General features: G+C 57.1%; 1 protein-coding gene across 5 annotated transcripts in view; it reads left to right on the forward strand.

Moving 5' to 3' along the window:
* The window catches only part of ADGRD1 (adhesion G protein-coupled receptor D1), a 144070-nt gene that overhangs the window by 107182 nt on the left and 13035 nt on the right, over positions 1–23853 (forward strand). For 2 of the 5 annotated variants that reach the window (XM_032603319.1, XM_032603321.1), the window contains exons 17-21: positions 4280–4383; positions 5858–5969; positions 8467–8620; positions 13844–13910; positions 16272–16338. In XM_032603319.1, the coding sequence (XP_032459210.1) occupies positions 4280–4383; positions 5858–5969; positions 8467–8620; positions 13844–13910; positions 16272–16338 (504 nt within the window). Of the gene's footprint in view, positions 1–4279; positions 4384–5857; positions 5970–8466; positions 8621–13843; positions 13911–14715; positions 14867–16271; positions 16339–23853 lie in introns of those variants that run through there. The other 3 variants (XM_032603322.1, XR_004345475.1, XM_032603320.1) reach the window with 3 other exon arrangements.

Genomic DNA, 23853 nt, shown 5'->3' on the forward strand with positions numbered 1-23853 from the left:
CCTCTCCTTTTTCAGGGTTTCCCACACTTTTACACCTACTTCCTATGTTCAGTCCCCTCTGCTGAATCTTTCCAGAGGCGTGGACCCTCCTGACGGAGTGACTGAGGTGGTGGAGGCAGAGGTGCAGGCGGGGCTGATCCCTCGGGGGCCTTGGAGACCCTGGGAAGGATGTGGATTTCATTCTAGGTGCAGGGGTGCCCAGGAGGCGGGTCAGCTGGGAGCCATGTGTGCTGAGTGGCGACTGGCTGAAGTGGGGAGCAGTGAGGGGTCCAGGGGGTAGAGGAGGTTAAGGCAGGGGCTCTGGAAACTGGGGAGAAAGAGGGATGTGTGGCCACTTGTCAGCTGAGGGACCGACAGGGCTGGCTGAGTGTGGGCTCTGAGGGGATAGGGGGGACCCAGGATGACTCTCAGGTCTGGGCCCCCCTCCCCGTCCCCCACCGATCACCTCCACCATGGCCTCTGTGTCCATCACAGCCTGGTCAGTCTCAGAACTGGCATCCTTATTTCTTCCCTCTCGTGTTTATCCGTTTATGCCTTTGCGCATGACCTGCTTTCCCCACAGTGCAAGCCCCAGGCTTGGCACACAGTGGGCGCTTAATACATGCTTGACGCAGATGGGGGCCCAGGATGCCCACAGGCTGCTCTGCGGGTTCGGCGCCTGCATGCAGCAGGTGCCCGAGAAAGGCAGCTCTGTTCTTCCCCTCTTAACCATCCACTCTTCTGTGAGTGCTCCACTACCCCAGACAGGCATTCTGATCTTTGGTTCATCTCTAGAGCATCTGGAGTTTGCCAGTCCTCTGTTGGATGCCGGGGACCCCGACACGAGCAGGACCGTCAACTCTTGTCTCCGTGGACCTCTCCACTTAGAGAGCGTGCTGCTTCCAGCCCAGGAGACCCTCTCCTGTCCTCTGTGTGCACTTCCTGCCGTGTGTCGGGGCCTGTGTGAAGCCCACACCCCCTCCCGTCCAACTTCACAAGGCACAGGCTCTTTGCAGTGGAGCCGCGTTTAACACAGGGTGCAAGTTCACTTAACACAGTGACGACCCAGTGGGCTGAACGTGTGTTAAAGTTATAAAGCTCTTATATAAAAAGAGAGGGAAGTAAACCCTTCAGGCAACCATTGTCTCTCAGATCGTCCCCCCACCAACACACACACCATTCTGCTCTGTGGATTTGACAGCTGTTTGAAACCAGAAAGGTCTGAAGACCCCGACATCTGCCGGCAAGTTTCTCCTGGTCCCTCCTTTGGTCTGCCTCAGTGCTATTCAGACCACTGTACAGAAGAAGGATATATGAGGTTCCTGCACAGACTGTGGGTGCTCCAGATTATGGGGGATCTTAGGGGTTTTCAAGGGTCCTTTTGATCCCCTATCATTTTTACCTTATGGCCTCACTTTATAATTCAAGTGCCATGGAAAATACGACCTTCCAATCTAGCTTGCCTTATGTTCTGTATAACCAGTTCAAGATGGGCTGGCCAGGATGTTAGCAAGGGAGGGGCCATATCTCAATTTTTAAGGGTTCCCTATCGTGCCTGGCTTGAGGCTGGCTTTGGTTGGCTTTGGTGAAAGTTGTGACGAAGAGTTTGTTGATTGGTGGGGTTGGTTGATGGTGAGATTGGTTGATGGTTGAATTGGTTGATAATAGGGTTGGTTGATGGTTGAATTGGTTGATAATAGGGTTGGTTGGTGGTGGGGTTGACTGATGGTGGGGTTGGAAGGCATATGGTACAGGGCTGGGTAGGTGTGGGTCTGAGGCTAGGGCTGGACTCCCATTTATCAGAAGCTCTAGGCCGACTGTGTGTGCAGAAAACAGGGAAAGATTTCAGCTAGTGTGGCTGGCCAGGTACAGCCCTCACGCCTGGAAGCTTCTACATTGTGCAGTGAACTCTCACGTGAGCCTGCTGGAAGCTCCCTGCAGCTCTGTGAGTGGAGGAGGTAAACTTTATCTCTCTAAGAGGTATGCGAACAGTGATGTAGATTAAATTCCTCTTTTATGGTGAATCAGTGGGGGAGTCAGGGGAGTAGACTTGAGGGCTGTTTCTACCCTAAAACCTTCAGCAAATACCTGTGGAAAACCATCATTCTCAGTAGTACCCTGCTGTTCTCAGAGCCGTGGTTGATGAGACAGTGGAAGTTTCAGGAACGTGAACTCTGTCCTTAAAGAGCCCACCATCTCTCTGGGAGTAAGAAGACTCTCCCGTGAAATGGGACAGTAGTATCAGAGTGGGACGCGTACCACTAGGGGGCTGTGAGATGTTTGGGCAGTACAGCGATGAACAGGGACGGGTAGAGCTGAGACTTCGGGGTGCGAGGACTCATGTGGAGAACTTGGGCTCGGGGCCAGACTAGGAACGGGACGTCCCCGTGGCAATGGGGTGAAGGTGTCGCGGGGGCCAGGCTAGCTCTTGGATACTGACGTGTTGCTCTCCTTCATTTGCTCTCATTTCCACTGATTATTTAAGTTAATTTCAATTAGGTGAGTGCTGCAGAGGTGGACCTTAGTTTCCAAGAACGGTTGATGGTCTGTGATGCCCATAAACTCTGGTAACTGATACTTCCCTACACCTCTAGGCAGAGATCATTGCGATGGTGGGACAGGACTTTTCAGCTGTCTCATGAGACAGCAAAGAAAGGTGACATAGTTGGTATAATGTTAGTGATTCCTCACCTGGTTTTAGTTCTCCATTTCTGAAAAGGATCGCTTGAAGTAACGGCACTTCCGAAGAGGTACTGTCTTCCCCTCCCCCAAAGAGTTTGAGAAATGCCAGGTTTGACATAGCTCTCTCTATCTATATATTTACCTGAAGGAGTCTCAGAAGCCTTAAGTTGCCTGTATTCACCAGAAGTCTTTAAAGGCAGATAGAGAGTGCAGCTTTTCCGAAACTTATCTAAAACCAGGAGCGTCATTTCCCAGAAGAGCAGTGACGGCATTGCTCAGGAACTAGTGTGAAGCAGTGCAGTGCAGGCAAGTGGCTCTAGGAGTATATTTCCATTTGCCTTCCTCAGACTCGTGATGGCTCAGAACACGGCTCGGCCTTTCTATCTGCAGATGGAGGACTTTAGGGTCCAGATCTTGGGATGTTGCCGAGAAGCCTGCTGCAGGAACGCACCGGTGGCCCCTCCTGTCTAGGAAGCTTGTTTTCCTGCACAGACGGGGGTTACCCCTGAGGGCCCTCCCGGCCCCCCCCCCCCCCCCCCGTCCAGGCTGCTGGGTCCAGGCTTCCGCCTCCCCTGCCAGGGATTCAGCCAGGGACTGATTAAGTTATCAGTTCTCGGAAACCGGCCGGTTGGCTCCCAGATTGTTCCCTGTGACCCACTTACGTTTCCTGGTGGGGCCTCCTGGGCCCCGCGTCCTGGACAACAGCCCTTTTCCGTACCTCAAGTTGCCTCCTTTTGTTCCCAATTAAGTCCAGGGGAACAGGGAAGAAGGCAGTTTACTGGAGGCCGAGGTCCCCGGTGTCCTGGCCAAGGCTGCAGGGACCCTGAGGTCTGGCGCCGGCGCCAGTGCAGAGCGAGCTCCAGGCTGGGTCTTCGATGCTGCGGGGGAGCGGGGACCTCTGAGGGAAGCTGCGCTCCTAGGCGTGTGGCTTAGGGAGTACGGGGTTTCTTGGATCCCAGGGTCAGATGTATGTGACCTCGAGAGGCCAGTTTCTGGAGTCCTGGGTTGTGCTGTTAGGTGAGCTGTGGTTGCTGTCACCGTCCTGGACTTTGCAGCCACTGGACTTACCGCGTATGTTTATGCTCTACTGGGCGTCAGGGATACCAGCAAACTCTTACATTGCTCCGAGCACTTCACATGTGAAAGTTCACTCCTAGGTCGTCAGCTGGGACTTGCACCGGGGCCTATGGGTCAGGCTTTTAAGAGAACCCTGCATACCGGGCGCAGAGGCACGGGGCAGGCGGGCCGCCGGCGCGGGGAGCAGTGGGGGAAGGGAGGGGATGCGGTCGCAGCGCAGGGGCTGGGCGGGTGGAGGGATGTGAGCGATGGGTGGAGCCGTTTGGAGCGTCTGAAATGCGCAGAACCAAGGGCCAACACCAAAGGACTGGCCCCCTGGGTGGCAACACCAGGGCGTCAGGGGGAGAGGCAGGCACTGGCGGTCACCACCAAGCCCGGACGGTCTAGTGGCTGCCTCGTGCTCAGCTTTGCATTAGCCCTGGGACCCCTTCCAGCCTGAAGCCCCGCGATCAGGCTCTGGCCACATTAACCACAGGGCCAGTCCCCCTCTGGGGCCTGGACCCCGCGGCGGCTGACTGCCTCCGCTCTGCTTCCCGCACAGCTCACGCGCGGACACCAGGTGGCGCTCTCGTCCGTCAGCTACATCGGCTGCTCGCTGTCCGTGCTCTGCTTGACCGTCACGCTGGCCACCTTCGCCGTGCTATCGTGAGTCACCTTCTGCCGTCCCCCGGGCCTCCCAGGAGGCTGGGCGGCTTTGTGCAACTGTCAGTGCCGCCCCCGCCCACTTCGATTTCCCTTCTGGCACTTGTACTCGGGAGGCGGCAAATGCCGGCCCCCACGTAGAGTCTGCACACGGTGTGTGACAGCTGGACGGCTGTTCCTCGATTACCTTTTGTTTTGAAATCTGGGGCGCAGGGAGGGGGCTCTGGGCGCTGGGAAAGAGAGAGGGGAGAGGAGGTGCCGTGGAATTGGAGGGCACCTGGCTTCAGCTAACCTGGAAGGCTCTGGAAAGGTCCCCAGCCCACAAGGCTTTCTGTCCTCTGGCCAGGGGAGAGCCAGAACTGAGGACCCCCCCAAATGATATCAAAACAGCCAGCTTCGTGGGGCTGGGCTGCAGGAGGCCCCGGGGGTGGGAACACTGGAGGGCCCCTGCCTCCCTGCCGGCTGAAGCCACGTCTGGTCAGAGATTGAGGGCACCCCGCAGCCCCCCAAGTGGAGGCCGGCAGCTCAGTCCATCCGTGGCCCTTTCTGAACTGGGACAGAAAACTAAGATGAGAGCCGTGAGTCTGGGCGGACAGCTGACTGAGCGCTGCTCGCACACTCCCCTCCGAGCTGCTGGGCCTCAGAGGAGGGCGTCCTCCCCACACCTGGATGGGCCTGCTCTCCGGGGACGCTCGGGAGTTGATCTGCCCCTCTTCCTCCACTCCTGGGGTTCCTCCTGGGGGTTCCCAGGTTTGGTTGGCCGGGGGCTGCGGCACCATCAACAGGGGAGGCTGTCAGCTTCCCCGGCTCCCCCTTCCCGGCTGCTGCCCACCCGGGACCCGGGCGCCCTGGGGGGTGGGGGCAGGGGTACACCCTGGACGTAGGAGCTTCTGGAGGGATCCGAGCCAGGTGAGAGGAGACCGGCGTGGGTTTGGAGGGACCCCAGCCTACACTCAGGACGCTCCTTGTTCCCCTGCTATTTGCTCAGCAAGCCAACCCCACCCACGCGTAGTCAGCTCTGAGGATGCCGCTGCGCCCAAGACAGATAAAAACACACCTGGCTGCGGGGGTCGGGGGGCAGATAACGAGTGAGGATACACGGGCTGGAGACACAGCTTCACAGCCGTCCGAGCCCTGAGAGCAGTTCAGAGAGGAAGCGGGGCTCCTTCGGGCTCGGGAAGGTCTCTAACGGGAGACCCGGGAAGGGATTTCACTACAGAGGAATGGATGGTGCAAAGGCCCCGAGGCGGGAGCAGGCTGGGGGTCTCGGAGAACCTCCAGGAAGAGGGGGTCTGTGAGCAGGGGAAGGGACGAGCTGAGTCAGGCAAGGATCAGGCCCTGTAGGGCCTGTGGAAGGAGCTGTATCGTTTCCAAGAGTAATAGGGAGCCATCGAGGGTTCACAGCCGGGAGTGGCAGCATCTGGGCGGGCTTATCAAGCCCTCCTTGGTGGCCTCACCCCTGCCTCTCTGCCCCCAGCTCGGTCAGCACCATCCAGAACCAGCGCTACCACATCCACGCCAACCTGTCCTGTGCCATCCTGGTGGCCCAGGTCGTGTTGCTCATCAGCTTCCACTTTGAGCCGGGCACGGTGAGTGGCCCCCTTGGTCCTGCTGGGTCCACAGCCAGCCTCCCTCCCATCCCCTCCTCCCCCGAACGTCGCCAGGGGTGGCACCTTCTCCTGCTGGCTTCAGTTCAGAATTCAGACCACCGGACAGCCAGGCTATGTTTCCTCTGGGAGAGACAGGGAAGATGACAGGTATGAGTGGCTTCCCCGCTCAGCATCAGTCTCGGTAATGACCATACCTACGGCCCTGACTGCGTGCCGGGCGTCGTGCTGAGAGCTTACATAGATCCACTCAGTCAGTCCTCATAACAAGCCCACGAGGTGGTGCCGTCGTAACCCGCCTGCTGTAGATGCCAGGTTGAGGCACGAGGGAGTTACAGCCACTTACCCAGGGTGGCCTGGTGAGCACTGACCAGGTGCTGACCTCGTGTGGTCTTGCTGCCGACACGGCCCTCTATCGCTGCTCTGACCATACACACAGCCGCACCCGCTCTGCCTGCCAAGGGCCGGCGCTCTCTGCAAAGGGTCTGTGAAGACCCAGACCCACCTTTTCTCTGCCCTTTGTATCAGGCTGGGGGTTCTCCGGGGGCCTAGGGAGTCTTAGATCTCACAGAAAGTGAAATGCTGAGACCAGATTGACCCAGGCTTGGGTGACGTGGGTTATAAACCTGGTTGAAGGGAAGCAGCAGACAGGTGCTCGCGCTACACCAGGAAGGAAGGGGAACCACGCAGTGTAGGTCAGTGGTCCTGGGGCGCGATCACGATTGGCTAATGGAGGATGAAGTCTTTATCCCACGAAGTGAGGATCAGCAGGGCATCTTGTCCTCCCTGCCCAGCAGGGTCCTCAGCCCACCTGCCTGTCCTGGGGCTGCTGCCTAAGGAGAGATCCGCCCTCCTCTGCTCGCAGGTTGAGGGGTTCAGCCAAGCATCTAAGAAGTGCCTGGCTGTGCCGTGGACGGATGAGGCCTCTGCACCAGACGCATTCTCTCCTACTGGATGCTTTTCAAGCTCCACTGTGGATCATCACACGGGGTTTTCTTAAAATACAGATTTGGGTTCAGCTGGTGACGCTGAGGCTGCCTGTCCAAGCCACACCGCGAGGCGTGAACCCCCCTGTGTGATGGCAGCAGGAGGGGAAGCGGTCCAGGCGCCCATCATGCAGATGGCCACCCCAGGGACCGGGGGAATCTCCCGTGTGTCTAAAATCCCAGGCAGGGCTCTCAGTGATCCGTCCATTGGATCACCTCTGTGGCAGACAGGACAGGTGACTGTGGTGGCCAGTCTCTGTGTGGGGAGGGGCCGCTCCCCACATGAAAGGGGCAGCTGGTCCTAGAAGACGCAGGGCCACCGGTGCTGGGACTACAGAAATAACAGACGTGTCCCATATTTGTATCCAACTTTAACAGAGCCTAACGACCAGAAGCACGGCATTTCAGTAACTTGTTCCTTTTTGTTTTTTCCTGAGAATCCACTGATCGGGGGGCCAGGGGAGGACAGGACGTGGAGCCCCCATGGAGATGTTTGTTCTTGGTTTTCATGTTTGTTTTCTTCCCCAGGCTCCTGGTTCCCTGGCCCTTGTATCCGAGCTTAGGGATGGGTGGCGGTGGACTCATAGAGAGCGTGGGTGGGGGGATCTCTGATTGAGGCTCCGGGGGAATCTGAGCCCACATGTCTGAGCTTGGAGTTGTGGCCAAGACACTAGGAGCAAAACGGGGGACCAGCAGACCACTGCCGCCTTGGACAGGGGAGAGGAGCGCGCAGTGCTGAGCAGGCCCTGCCCCCGCCTGCTTGTCACACCCAAGGCAGGGGGTCTTCTGGGTATCAGTGCCCCGAGCAGCCAGAGGGAACAGACATTACAGGTAGTTTGTGCACCCCTGTTCATTATACCTGCTGAGAGTAAAGCCCAGTGAAGCGGCCGTGTCGCTCAGGACTTTTGGCTCCAGGTAGGTAACCAACACCTTGAAATGGAGACCTGAAAATTCCTGAGTCTAGAGGTTTCAGCCACGTCACAGGCTGCTCTCTCTCTGCCCCTCAGCTCCCTTCCCCTCACGCGCTCCACTCTGCACGCCTCGCCTCCGGGCCGGGGTGGCTTCCACAGCTCCGGGCTCCTGTCCTTGCGTCCAAAGGAAGGAGGGAAACCTGCTCACTGGCGCCTCCGCCCACCCCAGAACCCACGTCCGGCAACCCAACCCGGCCAGTCACGTGCCCACCCCTGAGCCAATCCTGCTGCAGGGGTGGGGATGTTTACACTGATTGGCCGGACCGAGTCCCTGCCCTCTCATGAACCAATCACTGTACCTGGGAGGGGGTGTGGTGCAGTGATTGGCTACTGCCTGAGTCACGTGCCCCACTCAAATCACTCAGCTGGGAAAGGCAAGACGCGACTCCCCAGGAGGGAAGTGAGGCCACGTGTTTAGAAGGCGCTCCCCAGAAAATGGGTGCAGGGAGGTTGGGACAACAGCACCCACCCACTGCTCACACCCGAGAGAGCTTACCCTCCCTGCCGTTGCTTTGATCCTAGGCCCCGTGCCAGGTGCTGGCCGTGCTCCTGCACTACCTCTTCCTGAGCGTCTTTGCGTGGATGCTGGTGGAAGGGCTGCATCTCTACAGCATGGTGATCAAGGTCTTTGGATCAGAGGACAGCAAACACCGCTACTACTATGGGATAGGATGGGGTAGGTGGGGATGGGATGGGGCGGCTGGGGCAGAGATGGGTTGTGATTTCATCTTCACGTGAAACGCCTCTAGGAGGCCAGGTGCTCTTCGGGTTGAACTTCCCCTCACTGTTTTTCAGAAAAGTCAGTTTCCGTGGGGAGTGCTTTGGATTTCTCTGTTCTAGTGGTCGGCTTCCCTCCTCCCTGGGAAGAATCCCAGAGGCACTGCTCTGGAGCCGGTGCGGGGACAGTGGCCTGCTTCTCTTGGATTGACACCCCGGCTTTAATGCAGGGTATCAGGCAGGGGAGGTGGCCTCTAATCTCACAGTGTATGGGTGCCCTGGGGCGAGGGCAGTCAGGGCCCTGTATTCTCAGCCAGCCACGCCTGGGATGGACCCTGTACGCTATGGCTTGTGGTTGGAGGGAGGAAAGGACTTCTGATCTCTCGGTCGCTCTTACGTGGAATAGAGTTTCTGCCCCGTGGCGCTGGGGAGAATGAGAAATGCAGGCAGCCTGCCCCCGGGAGATATTGTGGCTCTAGACTGGGTCCCGGGGGAGGGAGCCTGTGTTGTTGGCCACTGCTGCCTGGAGCGGAGCAGGTTGGAGCCCAGGTGTCCCAGCGTGTCAGGTTTACCCAGACTTAGTAGGTTTTCTTGAATAAATTTTTCTGAATTGGCTGCATGCCCTTAAGAAAATTCATAGAGACTCTAAGTGGTCGTGTTGTTTTAAAGCTAACTTGCAGGAGTTATGGTGGTCCTTCAATCTGGGAGTCACCTCCCCAGTGGCTTGACTTTGTTTAACTTCCTTCTTGCCCATTGTGAGGAGCCCCAGGGCACAGGAGACCCTGCTTCCCGCCAGAGTAATGGACGCCTGGCGTTCTTGCATCTGCCGTAAAGCATTAAGGCAGCGTAAGGGACCTGCTACTCGTTTCTAGCTTTCTGGCGATCAATTTAACTTTCACGGTCCTCATGGCGCAGGGAACAGACAAACATTTTACTTTGTGCTTTGAGCTCCTAGCGTGGTTCATTGGGGGGACGTAGTGGAGGTAAGTTATGTGCCCCTCCTGGCTTTCCCGGGAGCCTGGAGAGGCTCACCGGGGCCCACGTGGAGAGAGGAGACACAGCAGCCGCCTCCCAACTGGTGTGGCCTCGCAGGGAACTCCCGGTGCTTGCCAGTGACGCCCTGCGTCCCGCCTGTGGGCAGACTGGCCGTCCCTGCCGCGCGTCTCCGCACCTGGACGCCTGCGCTCTGGCTGGGCTCCTCGCAGCAGCAGGAATGTCCTCTCCTCTCCGGTTCCTTCCTGGTGAGCCCAACTCAGGCACGATCGTCTCCTTCCGTCCTGCCGTGACTCCTTGACAGAGGAGGGTCGCTCGTGCCTCCAGCTTCTGACTTCATTGAGTAAAAGGTTTACAGGACAAGTGACCAGCCACCTGTAACGGCTGGTTTCTTTACGGGAACGGTCAAATAATTTAGAGATATGTGCCCGCACACACACGTACACACCCCGTAGCCACAGCAGGGACAGTTGAAATGAATGACAAGTGTGGAGTTGGTCTCTGCTGTGACAGGAGTCGGGTATGTTGGTTCAAGATGGAGGTGTGGGTCATAATCCAATCCAGCCCTGAAGGATCTCTTCTTTGGTCTGCACAGTGTTGGAGGAAAAAAATGAATGATTTGTCAATACTTAAAAATGGAGAGATTTTGCAGAAAATTATAGAGTTCTTTTGAAGGGTGAGGTGATCTGGGAACCCTGAGCTTCCGTTCCTACTTGACAGCATTGGCTGCGACTGTATGGTTTCTGATACCAGCGCCTCCCCTGTGGGTGTCTGAGTGTACAGCCTCTGTCAGACGCTCCCTGCAAATGGAGCGCCGGGCTGGGTTCCAGCAGGGCTCTGTCTCCACGTGAGCGTCCCCTTAACTGATTTCCTCACGGCTCTGAACTGCGTCCTTCCTTCTCATTGGGTTCGACTTGGCTGTGGGCCTAAGTACAGACAGTCTGCAGGTGGCTGGCCTCTCTCTACCTGCAGTTATGAATTAAGAGGGAGCTGGAGGCTGACCCAGGGCCCGGGGGCGGGGGGCGGTCACCCTGCAGGGAGGGTCCCCCAGAGAGAGGCCACTCCCCTGGAGATTTTCACCGTGCTCTTACCCTGACCTTCAAACGGTATCATTTTTTGAAACTCAAGGACTGTGTTTTTGGCTGAGTTGGGATCGGAGGTGTCAGATTTAACAACATACCTGCAGTTTAGCTGTATGTTAGGTCCTATGCTTGAACTTGAAAGGTGGGTGTAATGTAATCTCTGTCCTCAAGGGGTTCATGTGGGAACGGGGAGAGCAGGTGAGTGAGAAAACAGTTGAGCCTTTACACGTCAGTGCAGTAGACATGCATCTCTGACCACAAACAGCAGACGTGAATCTCTGACCCCAAACTCAGAAGTGAAAGAAACAATCATAAACTCAGAAGCGAAAGAAATGCAGCTTGCTTTATTTTTCTCTGTTACGACTTCATTTCTTTTGTGAGTGCCCACTCATCTGAGGGTGAAAACGTCATCAGAGTTCATTCTGGAACCCGCCTTTCTCTGAAGTGGCGCTGGTGTCCCAGGGAGGTGACACAGTGCCAAGACCCTGGGACGTGCAGCAGTCAGGGCAGGCTGGGTTATGCTGCTATAACAAGCAGCCTCCAACTCACGTGGGTTGGAAACAGTAGTGTTTATCTCCTGATTACGTTGCGTGTCCTCAGCGGGCCGGTGGCAGTGGGAGGGGCTGTGCTTGGGACAGTCCCTCAGGAGCCCAGGGTGATGGAGAAGTTGCTGCCTGGAGCCACTGCTGGATGCTGTGAGAGAGAAGACGACCTGGGTAGATGTCACCCGGGAAATCAATACTTAGCCGAGAGAGGCATGGGTCAATTCTGTTCGCAGCTCACTGCCCAGGAGGAGCCGACAGCTCAACAGCCCCAGGGTGCAGAAGTGCCAGCCGCTGCGTGCCCAGAAGGAGGCATCCGGAATGTGGCACGGTGACTTCTACCGGAGGCCGGGCCACTTGTCTCCCAGCGTTGTCATCTCTCTGCCCCTTTTCTGTCGAGGCATCTGCGCCCCTGGGTTGGGTTTCATATCATCCCTCCTCTCTGGGTTAATATTTCACAGCAATGCTCCTTATGGCTGCCCCTCACATCGCCCCTCCCTCCTTCCCTGGATCTTAGGGGCAGCAGCCAGGGAAGCGCCAGTGTGGTCCCTCTGAAAGGTCACCACTTTCCAAAGAGGGCACTTCTTGAGCGCCACAAAGTCAACGTCCATAGGACAGGACCAGAGGAACCCCAACCTGCGGAAGCAGGTCAAGTGTCTGCATGGGTTATGGGGAGTGAATTTCAGACGATAGCAACAGTGGAAGAGGCATCAGAGCTAGTTAATAAGAGTGGAGATAATTATACAGAGACGGGCTTCATACATCAGCGCATCCTTTATCACGTCCATGGCCGCAGCGCGTGTGATCCTCACCACAGCCTGATGGGACGTGCTGTCACCTCCGTTTCCAGAGTGAGAACATGGCGGCCCAGAGAGGCTCAGCTGGTTCCCTGAGGCTGCACAGCTCTCCTGGGGGATCCTGGGAATAGAACACGGTGCTGCGGCCCCTGCAGCGCGTTTCAGAGAAAGCAGAGGGCAGGGCCCACCTTCTTCTCAGACCCTTCCAGTCACTGCCCTGTGGCCTGTCCTCTGAGTGTCAGCGTTGCTTTGGGGATCGTAGGAGAAACGTGTCAGTTATGCAGGCAGAAAAAGAATCTTCACCTCCTCCGTTTAACTTTGGGCAGCAAAGAAATGCCAGCCCCTGACTTGGGCCCCCACCATGGCCACGATCCGGGGAGGGGGACGTGGTGTTGACTCAAAGTGAAGCCTCAACCACTGAGTTTGAAAATCCGTCCTTCCAGGCACCTCGGGTTCTTACTGCACCTTCCACAACACCCCCGGACGGGGCCCTGGGGACTCTGCAGGGTCCCGTGTGCACCTGCTGGGCTGTCCTGTGGACCCAGAGTTCACACAGTGCCCACTCCTCCCACACCCCAAGGCTTGAGCTTCCTTGGGAAGATGGGACGGGGGGAGTCTTGGTGCCCGATGTCCCCAGGGCCCCTCACCATCTCAGGGCCCATGTGATCCTCCCAAGAGAGCCAGGCAGCGGGGTTCCCTGCAACGTCTGAGGAAACCGAGGCCCCAAGTGAGTGGGCGGCAGGTTCGGGCCAGATCCTCGGCGTCCCCCTTGTCTCCTGTGACTCTGAGTCCATCAGGGCAGGAGGCCACAGCCAGAGGCTCCGACACCGAGAAACGCTCCGGCTTCCATGAGGTCGGGCACGCGGGCAGAAAACCCGAGTGTGACGGCGGGTCAGCAGTGAGAGGTGCGTCCCCTCCTGTCCCCTGGCCTGTCCACCTCTCCCCAGAGGCTGCTCGCTGGTCTCCTTTGAGGGCCCGGCGACTGTCTTGTCCAGATGTCCTGTGATGTGGTCAGACTATTTTGACATCAAGACAAAGTGTTTCAGAGACAGGACCACTCTCCAGAGACTCCTTTGCAAGGAGGTCATTTAACACTGATCCTCAGAGGGCCGGTGTGGAGCCGACCAAGCCACCAGAGGTCGCAGGAGGGCTGAGGCCTTGAGGCGCCCAGGCCTGGAGCCGGGAGCAGGCTTCCCTCTGGGTCCCGGAGCAGATCTCCCACGGGCTGGGCAGGCTCGGCCAGAGGGGCACAGGAGCCGCCTGTGCTAATGTATCTCCCCCTGCCCCCTTTTATCCTAGCAATCTGCAAAATGCAGTGTCCTGGTCAGGAGCCCTTTCTCCTGGCCACCCTCTGGAGGGGAGGGTCAGTGGGTGGAAAGGGACCCTTTGCTGTCTCTTCACCCCCCTCCCTTCCCTGCAGGGGAGCAGAGGGAGAGGCTGTGCTCAGGGAGCTGATCGGACAGAGGCCTGGGCATATGCTGCTTTTCCAGCAGCCGGAAGGGCGTTGTTTTCAGATACAGAATCAGATTCATAACAGATCTGCCCTAAAATGCGCGTGTGTGTGTGTGTGTGTGTGTGTGTGTGTGTGTGCGCGCGTGTTAGTTATCTCTTTGTTTAGACTCTAAATTCCTGGAGCCTAGGGGCTGTTCTGTGTCAACACTTAGCGCACATTTCTTTGTACACGTCAGGTATAAATGAATAAATGAATGAACGTGTCAGAGGAGACTGGAGCAAAGCTAATAAAATTTCCTGCTCTCACTTTCTGCAGGTTTTCCTCTTCTGATCTGTATCATTTCAGTAGTCTTTGCCATGGACAGTTACGGAACAAGTAAGAAGTAAGTGAAGGGGTGATCCCTGTGTGGGCAGGACTCCCGTGGGGAGGGGCACGGTGAGGGTCCCCATGGCTCCTTGTCTTGCTGTGTTCTTCTCGGGGAGGGGTCTGTCCAAGGCTGGTATCCTCCAGCCCTGGCAGTAAAAAAGGCCTGACAGAGTGAGAAACACCCCCGGCGGTGCTCTGGGCTTCGTCCCACCTTGGAAGTAGCATCGAGGGGGTCAGAGTGCCTCCTGCACTGGGTGGCCCGGATGAGTCTCAGATGGGAACTTTTCATCCATGTGGCTGTCCTGGACACACAGCCTGGTCGCCTGTGGAGCCCTGTTTTATGCTGACCCTTTCTTGGGGTGGTCAGCAAGTGCCTCGTACATAAGAAGTCCCGTTAAATTACAGCCGAGTGAATACGTGACTGTGTGAATAAGTGTAGTCTGATGTGCACCCGCAAGGGGGCGTTCTCATCGCTGGGGCAGCCGCAGACGGGACTGTGTATGTGCCAGACCTCATGCCGCTATTTTGAAACTGCAGCTAGTTGAATCAGGAAGAGGCTGGGTTGGGACTGTGCAACCAGGTCAGGTGTTCACCTTCCAGAAATTTGAATTCCTTTCCTCCCAAAGAGAAAAAGGCTTTAGGTCATCTGTCTTTAGGGAGCTGCCCCTCTCCTCAGCCAAGCTGAAGAACCACTGAGTGACAATGCCACGGAGAGATTTTAAGAGGAGAGGGAGGGAGTTCAACATTGTTCCGGCTTCAGCCTGAGATAATTTCTCAGCTGAGCTGCTAAACCGGGAGGAACCTGGCTTTTTCTACTTTAGGGCAACAATTTCCTGAAGATGAAGCACTTAAGGAAAGCGCTCTCTGAGTCCATACGGAAGTAAGAACGATTAAACATCCATTGTTCTGGCCCATTCCTTGCAAGCCTGCGTGTATCCGAAGCCAAGGCACTAATTAAAAGAAGAAACTTCTCCTCAGACACATCTCAGTGGCACTTGTTCCGTGTCTTTCCATCTGGGAGCGCAGATGCTGGGCCGCCCACGGTGCGTCTCAGCTCCACGGTCTGTTTGTGATGTCAGCCTCTCACCCACTCATGTGCCCGAGAGCGAGGCAGCCCCAGCAAAGGTCCCGAAGCTCCCTGAGTGTCTGGGGAGGATCGGGGATCTGAAGGTCCTCACCCACTTAACCTTCTGCACGAAAATGGTGGAAAGCACGAGCTTCCTCTTGCAGAATCCCCACCCTCCCAGGGAGCCTGGGTTGGAGCTGCCCCTTTGCAGAGGGACCACCAGACTCGCCGTGTGTTTCCATGTTAAGTGCCGCGTCCTCAGACGGGAGGCTCTTTTCTCCAGGCTCTGGGTTCCAGACGGGAACGAGCCTCTTACAGGCGCTGTCACCTGTCTGGGGCATTTCGTGTCTCCTGGTCCAGGAGGTCTCGGGGGAGGACGCGGGCAGCAGGGCAGGGCGCAGGCATGGACTCGGGTCCCCGAACGTCCCTGGACCTCAGCTTCCTCCTGTGCAGGGTGGGGTCATCACAGTGCCTGCCTCAGGGGCGCCGTGGGGTTACGGGGGGCGGTGCTGTGCTGTCAGGGGGCTGCGCTGGGTGAGCAGGCATGAGTGAGTGTCCAGGCGGCCCCGCAGGGACGTCCACGTCCTGCGTCCGTGAGGATGCACCGTGCGCCTCACCAGACCCTGGTGGGTGTGCCAGGCCCCCGGGGCTGCCCCCAGATCCAGGGAGGTGACGTGTCTCAGGGACCCCGGGCTCTTGGCGGTTCTGATGCTCTGGAGAGGAAGATGGTAGTCCTGCCTGAGTTCCTGGAATCGTGTCTCGTAAGCCAGGAGCACTTTCGTATCCTCATACTGGACCCTACTTCCCAGATGAGGCTTCCCTGGAAATCAGAGCTGTGGCTGGGATCCACTGGGACCTTTCTTCTCGGTTGTGGAGCGGGGCCGGGGGATGGCACTGATGACAGCGTCACGTGATGCCTCCTCACTCCTTGAATCCCTGCAAGCAGACATTAGTGAAGTCAGTATTTGAAATGCCCTGGAAGGAAGCCGGCCCCTGGCAAAAGTCCACTGATTTATTTCTCGTAATAAAATTCAAACCTCCTTTGAATTTTGGCGGACTCTTCAGAGACTGCGAATTTTTTCACTAACCAGGTGACCTGTAAAAGCCTTCTTTTCCCCGAGCCAGTCTACAGACCTGGAACATTCTTCCCAAGAGCGGGAGGCATGAGGTCATGGACAGGATACAGACACATTTGTAGGGGTTAACAATGTCATTGTGACTGCGCCCCACGGTGTCCCTGTACTGTCCTGGACGCAGGGCCCCCGGGACGTGGGATGATGCCCTGGAGTAACCCTCTGCCCCCTTCCACAGTTGCTGGCTGTCGCTCGGGAATGGTGCCATCTGGGCCTTCGTAGCTCCTGCTCTGTTCATCATCGTGGTACGTCCTCTGCCGTGTGGGCGCGGAGCTGGGCTGGGGAGGGGCCGGAGTGGAGGAAGCCCTGGGCTTTGTAGAGGTGCAGCTGGGCCACCTGAGAGCACGTCCTAAGCTGGGGCAGCATGGGTCTTGTTACAGCCCCTCATGGGGGTGTGACCCAGAGCCTCCTTTCCCCACTGATACTCAGGAAGGTTGGGCAGGTTTTCAGGTTTAATGCAGATCTGTTTAAGGCCCTCGGGGCTTTTCATGCTGAAGCAGCAGGTGTGGGTGTGTGTCCAGGAGGGGCAGTGCAGACCCAACTGGTTCTTTTCTTTCCCGATGCTCTTCCATGACTTCCTCACATGCACATCTCCGTGGTCAAGGAGATGCAGGATCCAGGGCTCTGTTAGGGCGTTTTCGTCAGAGCCTCCCGAGAGCCACACGCAACAGAATCCCTGTGATAATGAGGGACCTACTCAGAGAGGGTGACAGAAATGGGGGTCTCTAAGCTCACAGGCAGGAACGTTTGCCGTGGCTGTGCATCTGGGGTTCAGACGAGGCCGTCTCCACGTGGTCCTGGCGCCCCACTTCTCAGCTTTGTTTGCCTATCAGTTCGCTCCATTCTTAGATAGGTTGCCCCAGATGCTGCTAAGAAAGTCTAGGACCACACAGAATTACAATAACTGCCATGGGGCAAAAAACCCTCCTTTGTTGTTCTCGTTATTGTCCTACCGACACGTCCCACCAAATCCTGGGATCGGTTTTCATCATTTCTGATGGGCCTGGCTTGGAACTCTGTCCACCATGGGCCCCTCGCTGAGGCCAGAGGAGCAGAATGTTCTGATTGGCCAGCCCTCACTGTGGCCAGAAGAATGAAATGCTCTGATTGGCCAAAGGACTGGAACGTCTTGATTGGCCAGGCCTGGGCCACAGCTCTAACCCTGGGTCCTTATACTTGGTTTCCCATGATGTTATTTAACGTTAATAATAAAGCTCAAATTTATAGAGCATTTTTTTTTTTTAAGATCTGAATGTGTTTTTACATTAAATTTCTCTCTCACTTGCCCCTAAATTAGCTGCTTGGAGAGATGGTAATTTCTGTTATTACAGAGGGGCAAATTAAGGTGCAGGGAATAAGTAGAATGAGAAAATCCTGGCCCGTGATGGTAACTGTACTAGTTTAGGTGTCCCCTTCCTCTCCTCCCCCACATCCTTCCACTCGCTCTCTTCCTTTTGTTCTCTCTCCTCCCCCTTCTCCCCAGGTGCTAGTAAACCAGCTTGAGTGCCCTTGAGTAGAAAAGGCTCAGCCCTGGGAAACAGGGGAATCAGGCATGGCTGGTTCCAGGCACTCAGTGATGTCCACAGGTATCTCCTACTCACCCCATGGTCCCATTGCCTCCTTGCTGGCTCCATCTCAGGCAGGCTTTCCTGCGGGGGGCGGGGGGGGACATGATGGAGCTGGTACCCTGACACATCCTCCAGCTCTGCAGTTCAGGGTAAGGAGGGAGGCACTGTTCCCAGCAGTCCCAGCAGAAGTCCCAGGGCAGATTCTGATTGGCTCCCATGGGTCAGGTGTCTGTTCCAGAGCCAATCACTGAGGCTGGGGTGGAGGCAGACGATTGGTCAGGCCCAAATCACGTGACTATCCAGGGGCAGGGTTTATTATTATATCCCCCTGAACTCTCGGGGCTAGAGGTGGGGATCTCACCCTGGGAGAGGGGGGTGCCAGTACCTGGGTGCTGAGCCTGTCTGGGGTCTGGTCAGAGGTGAGGCATCGCCATGCTGTCCCAGTCTGGGCATCTCTCCCCACAGGTGTTGGGGGCTGACATCAGGGCACCCCCCCCACCCTCCTGCCCACCTTGTGCAAATCCACAAAACACACTCTCCACACCCTTGGCTGGGACCCTAGAACATGCTCTCCACGCATGGGTGGGAGCCAGGCCATGCTCACTGCCTCTGAGGGTGCTGCCTTTGAAGGGTGTTGAGCCCCCAGGTGAGCCTGGTACTGAAGGTGAGGGAAGGGACTCCAGCCAGAGACACTTGAGCCTTTGGTGTCCTCATCCGTCACCCCCCCAACCGGGTGTCCCGGCTGTGGTGGCACATGAACTGCCCCCCCAGTCCTAAGGGCAGATCCAACGTTCTGTGTCACCGAGGATGGCTGCCGGAGGATGGACTTATTTGGAGAGGGTCTGTGGATGGCCCTGGAGCCCACCGCTCCTGCATCCCCTCCATGTGGATCTTTCCTAAATACTGTGAAGCCAGCCCTCCTTTCACTCACCCCCCTGCTCCCTTCCCCAATGGCTGATTTGAAAGCTTCTTTTGACTATGTATCAAATTCGGTGGCACTGACTGAAGCCGTGGGCCCTGGTGGTTAATTAAAAACGTATCCAAGGGAAGACGCCTAAAGATGTGGCTTTTTCCTCCTTAATTAAAATTCCACTCAGACATCCTCAGGCCACACAGAGGTGCAGCAGCATCTCCTTGGTAGAGGGTTTCCAGAAGGGCGGAGTTGGGGCATCATCGTGTTGTCGTCGTCTGTTCGGGACACGAGGGAGGGCGGTGGCTCCAGCCCCACACACGCCCCCCCTGCCCCCCTTCAGGCTGCGTTGACTCCGCTCCCCTCCATGCCGGTCCCCTGCCGGGTGACGTGTGCTCAGGCGTGTCCACGGCCACGGGGACAAGCGGGAGACGGGGGCATTCCCTCACTGACGTGCTGGCTCTGCGAGCCTCCTGGGTCCCCGTGGCCCCAGCCCCCCGGGCCTCTGTGCCAGAGGAGAGGCGGGGCTGTGCTCCCAGCTCTGCAGGGCTCGTGGGCCCACCGGGCTCTCTGTAGGGTCCGTGCAGGGCCCTGGTGGGAGGGGTGGGCGACAGGGAGAGGGGGGCCTTGCGGGCGTCAGCTGGGTGCCCCTCCCATGCCACTCCCCTCCTGTTCTCAGTGTCCCCGGGGGGCCGGTCCGGATGGAAACAGACCAGGCTCAGAGGGAGGGAGGAGACTGGGGCCAGGAGTGCACCCTCCGATCCCTCGCGCAGGGCAGTGGGTGCACGGTGCTCCGTCCCCCACAGGCCACACTCCTGTCGGCAGCACTGGCCGCAGGGTCCCTGAGGCTGTCCCTCTGCCCTCAGCCCTTCTGTGTCACAGGAGCTGGGGTCCCCAGCACCCCGTGAGCCCTGGCTGTCTCTCCGCTTGCTGGCTCCCTTGTGGTGCTTGGGATGTTTCCTTCTCTGTCCGTCACAGACGGTTAGAATCACACGCTGTGTCACCTCTGCGCGGGAAGGGGGACTGCAGTCTTTGCCAGTCCAGGGCGATGGCACAGCAGTTCCGTAAAGGAGACCTCCTCCAGGAAGGACTGTGGTCTCAGGGCGTCCGTCCTTGGCGCTAACCCCGAGCTCTGAGTCCAGGCCCGGGTCCTTCCATCAACTGCTTTCAGCTGCGGGAGGTGGCGCGTTGTCGCGGTGACACGTCCCTGAGCTCTCCCTCCAGGCTGTGCCCTGTCCCAGGGCTGCGTGAGGGCCATCTGCAGTCACTTTCCCGCCCGGCCTTTCACAGGGTGACAGAGGCTCCCGTGAGCGACCCCGGGGCGCCCTCCCTTCCGGCCCCTGGGGTCCGGGAGGACCACTCGCCTGTCACCCAGACGGAGGCTCGGGCTCAGACCCGACTCCAGTCCCCCCGCCGGTTCAACCCTCCTGGTCAGAGAGCGGGCAGTGGCAGGGGTGGAAGGGGAGTAAGTGAGTGTGGAAGGCCTCGCCCTGCTGTCTCTCTGTGCTGACTTAAACCCCCAGGTCTGCAGGGCCCGGCAGCATCGCCCCCTCCCAGACTCCCCGGCTGAGCTGTTTCCTCTGACTTTGGTCAGTGACGGCGGGGGATCCGAGGCGGCCCTGCCTGGATCCTTCCCTACCACCCACCACAGCGAGGGGTCCAGCAGCAGGGTCCCCGCATCCCATGTCCTCCGGGCTCGCTGGAGCCCTGCTGTTCTTCCAGAGGGGGCGTTACCTCTGCCCCGCCCCAGCCCCCTCCTTGACATCAGCCGTGCACCTGCGAGGACTGCAGTTCTCACACTTGTTACTAATGGAGTCCCTGGGGAGCTTGGGAACGGTTCCTGCCTGAGCCCCACCTGGGAGGTTCTGGGTCTAATGGACCTTTCAGAGCTCCCGGTGATTCCGGTGTGGTGCTGGCTTGCAGTCCGAGGTGGGCTGTGGGAAGTTGGAGAGCCCTGGGCTGGGGGGAGGGAATGTCCGCTGAAAACGGTCAAGTGCAGGGTCAGCTGACTGGGTCAAGTGCAGGGTCAGCTGACTGCGGCTCGTGTGGTAAATCCCGCGCAGGTGCCGGGCACTTATTTACAAACTGTGGCGGCTGTCAACGCTGCAGCCGTTGGGTTTAGCTGTTACAGTCGAGACTGGGAGGCCTGAAAAGCCAAAAATGTTTGCTCCCTGGACCTTGAGAGAAAAAGCATGCAGACCCCAGGCCAGGGGATGCGGCAGAGGGGTCCTGAGACCCAGCCTCTCCGACTGTCAGGGCTCAGGCTGGCCGGGGGCGGAAGTGTCCCGTGTTTCTCATTTCCTCTGAGGACCCTGGGTTGTGCCATGTTGAGTCGTGCCCCATTGTTCCCAGAGGTGCTCCGAAGACAGCAGGTTTCAGCATCACACGTAGGGCCCGGCCCCTTTGTGTAACTTGTGCAAAGCTCTGTTCGGGCACATGTCCACGTGAGCACGCCCGTGGGAAAGAAATGTCTGGATGGATGCACACGGGATGGCGTTCTCCAGAGAGGGGTTTGTGTCCGGGGGTACTTGCTTGCACATCCCATCCATTTAAAAACACCCACACGCCACGAGCATCATTTTAAACTAGAACACTTTGGAAAGGTGCATGTTCGTGTTGGGGTGCGCGGTTTCGCTGTGTCCCGGTGAGGTTGGTCCCGGGGGGCCAGGAACCTGTGGGACGGGACTGTCACTGTGGCGCCTGGTGGGCCCAGTGCCGGGAGGGAAAGGGCAGAACCGGGCCCCTTCCGGTTCTCAGCTTACCTGTCACCCCACTGCCAAATATGCACCCACCACCTGTCCCTTCACAAACGGTTCTCCCCGATTGTGAAGGGACATGGATGCCATTTCCTGGGCGACTCCAGTGAGGCTGAGTGCAGAAGTGCCCACGGGGCAGGCAGGTCTTACAGAAGCAGGGACGCCATGGGCCACAGGGGCCACCTTAGCCTGAGCCCCCCCAGGGGGCTTGTTCCGTGCTGGCGCCACCCGGGAAAAAGACCTCCAAGTCCGGGAAGAGAAAGAGTCTAGAGTTTTAAAATCCTCCTCTCACCTGGGCAGAAGCCAAGCTAGTTGTGTGACTCTACAAATACAGGTACATAAATAAAGATACATAGATACAGATCCAGTTACCAATTCCTAAGAACAGATACGGACATGGGAACAATTATAATGATAGTTACAGACATAAAGATACAGAACCATAAATACCCATACGGACATAGAAACAGGTATAGATACACATGAAGCGTTTACTCTGTCTTTATGTGTGTCTGCATGTATAACCTTTCACTGTGAGATCGTGGTACACATCCCAATGATTTTTCACAAATACCTAAGTGGCCCTGAGTCCAATCAAGAGACAGAGCGTGGTCCCGACCCCAGAGCCCTGCCCAGCCGTTCCCTCCCCCCAGCAAAAATCCCCATGGTCTTGAGTGTGTCCTCCCTCCACCCCTCCCCTCCTTTTTTTTTTTTTTTGCTGAAATGCGGCCTGTGGATTATTGGTTTGACATCTGTCAGAAGTAGCTTGTTGGCTGTTCTAACGCGGAGGTACTTAGTTGATGAAATACCCCACGTGCACGTTACAAACGCCTCACCCCAGGGCCTTTCCCAGTTTGCACCAGGCACAAGCCAGGGCGAGCGAAATGGAGTTGAGGGGCCAGGCCCGCTTCTGGTTTGTATTTTCATGAAACGCCAGATTTGTTGCACCCTCAGCTGCTGTCTCCCACTTAATTGTGCATTAATGTAGGCTCGGAGGTTAGCCAGCACCTTCTCTCGTGCTGCCGTGGCCAACGTGATTGTCTTACCAACGCGGGGGGGGCGGGGGGGGAGCGCGCACGCCAAATGAAATCAGACAGGCCCCCGGCTGAAAGAGGGAGAGGGGAAATAAATAAATCCCAGCAAAAGCTTCGGAGACATGGGCATGACGACGAATTGTAACAGCCAATCACGTGGGCAGCTTAAACATTATTGAAACGCTTCCTTCCGGGTCTTAAGTACAGAGGCCAAGAAATGACAAAAGACCTGAAATCGAATTCATCACTTGTAGCATTCCTATGTCTGCGAAACAGTTGTAATCTGATATCCATTCAGCGGCCACATCACAGCGTCTGGGAACAGCAGTGTGAATCGTCTGGCGTCACGCCTGAGAGGTCTAGGGCAGAATCCCGGGTCAGCCTCCGGCCAGCAAAGGGGGAGGTGGTTGTGATGAGACCTCTGGGGTCACGTGCGGTGTTCAGGCTCCTCCCCAGAGGCTGCCTGGCATCCGTCTCCCGGGTCCCAGGCTCTGTGGCTTCTCCATCCCCTTCCCTGAATTATTGGGACACTTCACAGTTAAGCCTGTTTTCCTCCTGAGCCCAAGGTCATAACTGAGACAGTCACAGGAAAAAGGATTGATGTTATTTCCCTTTTATAGTGTAATTAAGCAATTTGATTTTTGAACATTAACACACATGGTTAAAAATTTGAAAGCAAAGCTTAGTAATGTATACATCTGAGCAGTCTCTGCCCACGTGTCTCTCTTAAGTCCCTGGTTTCCACCCGCCCCCAAAACAGACAACCCCTGATGCTAACTTCTTGTGTATCCTAGGGATGCTCTGAAGATATAGGCAAATATAAATATATATTCACCTCGTTCTGTGCCTTTTCCGCACACACAGTGTGTGCTGGACCTCTGGCTTTATCTGCACAGGAAGAGCCGCCTTGGTCCGTGATGCATCCACACAGTAGGCTGCCCACGGTAGCCCCCAAACCTGGTCCCTGTTGGGAACAATTCAGGTGTTTCCAGTCTTTTATGGTTACAAACAAGGCTTCAGCTTTGGCCAGCGGGTGAGGAACCCAGGATATAAATTCCCAAAGCGAAAGAGGCAGGACTTACAGGATGGCACACGGAGGACCTCAGTAAATGTTCTCCCCCTAGAATACAAAGAAGCTACTGGGAGAATTATACGTGGAAAAAACCCAAACATTTCAGAACTCTAGAAATGAACCACAGGCTGAAAAGCCTTTAATCACGAAAAATCGCTGAATCTTGGTGAGAGCAGCAGGGACTGTGGCTTCTGATTGGCCACTCGGGCCCTGCTTCCCAGGTCCGTGACGCAGCTATTGTCACTGGAGGCGAGGACGGGCTTCCTTCTGGGCGCGCGGGTGCAGCGCCTGTGTGACCTCAGAGCAAGCTATTCGCAGACTTCACTGGACCTCGGCGTCTGGAATAGACATCCCCATGCTTAAAGCGCCAACCAGTTAGTCCCCTGGCTTCGGTCACTGAGCCGCTTGAATGGCAAAGTC

This window comes from Phocoena sinus, chromosome 14 (genome assembly GCF_008692025.1).
Source record: "Phocoena sinus isolate mPhoSin1 chromosome 14, mPhoSin1.pri, whole genome shotgun sequence".
In the NCBI taxonomy this organism is placed as follows: domain Eukaryota; kingdom Metazoa; phylum Chordata; class Mammalia; order Artiodactyla; family Phocoenidae; genus Phocoena; species Phocoena sinus.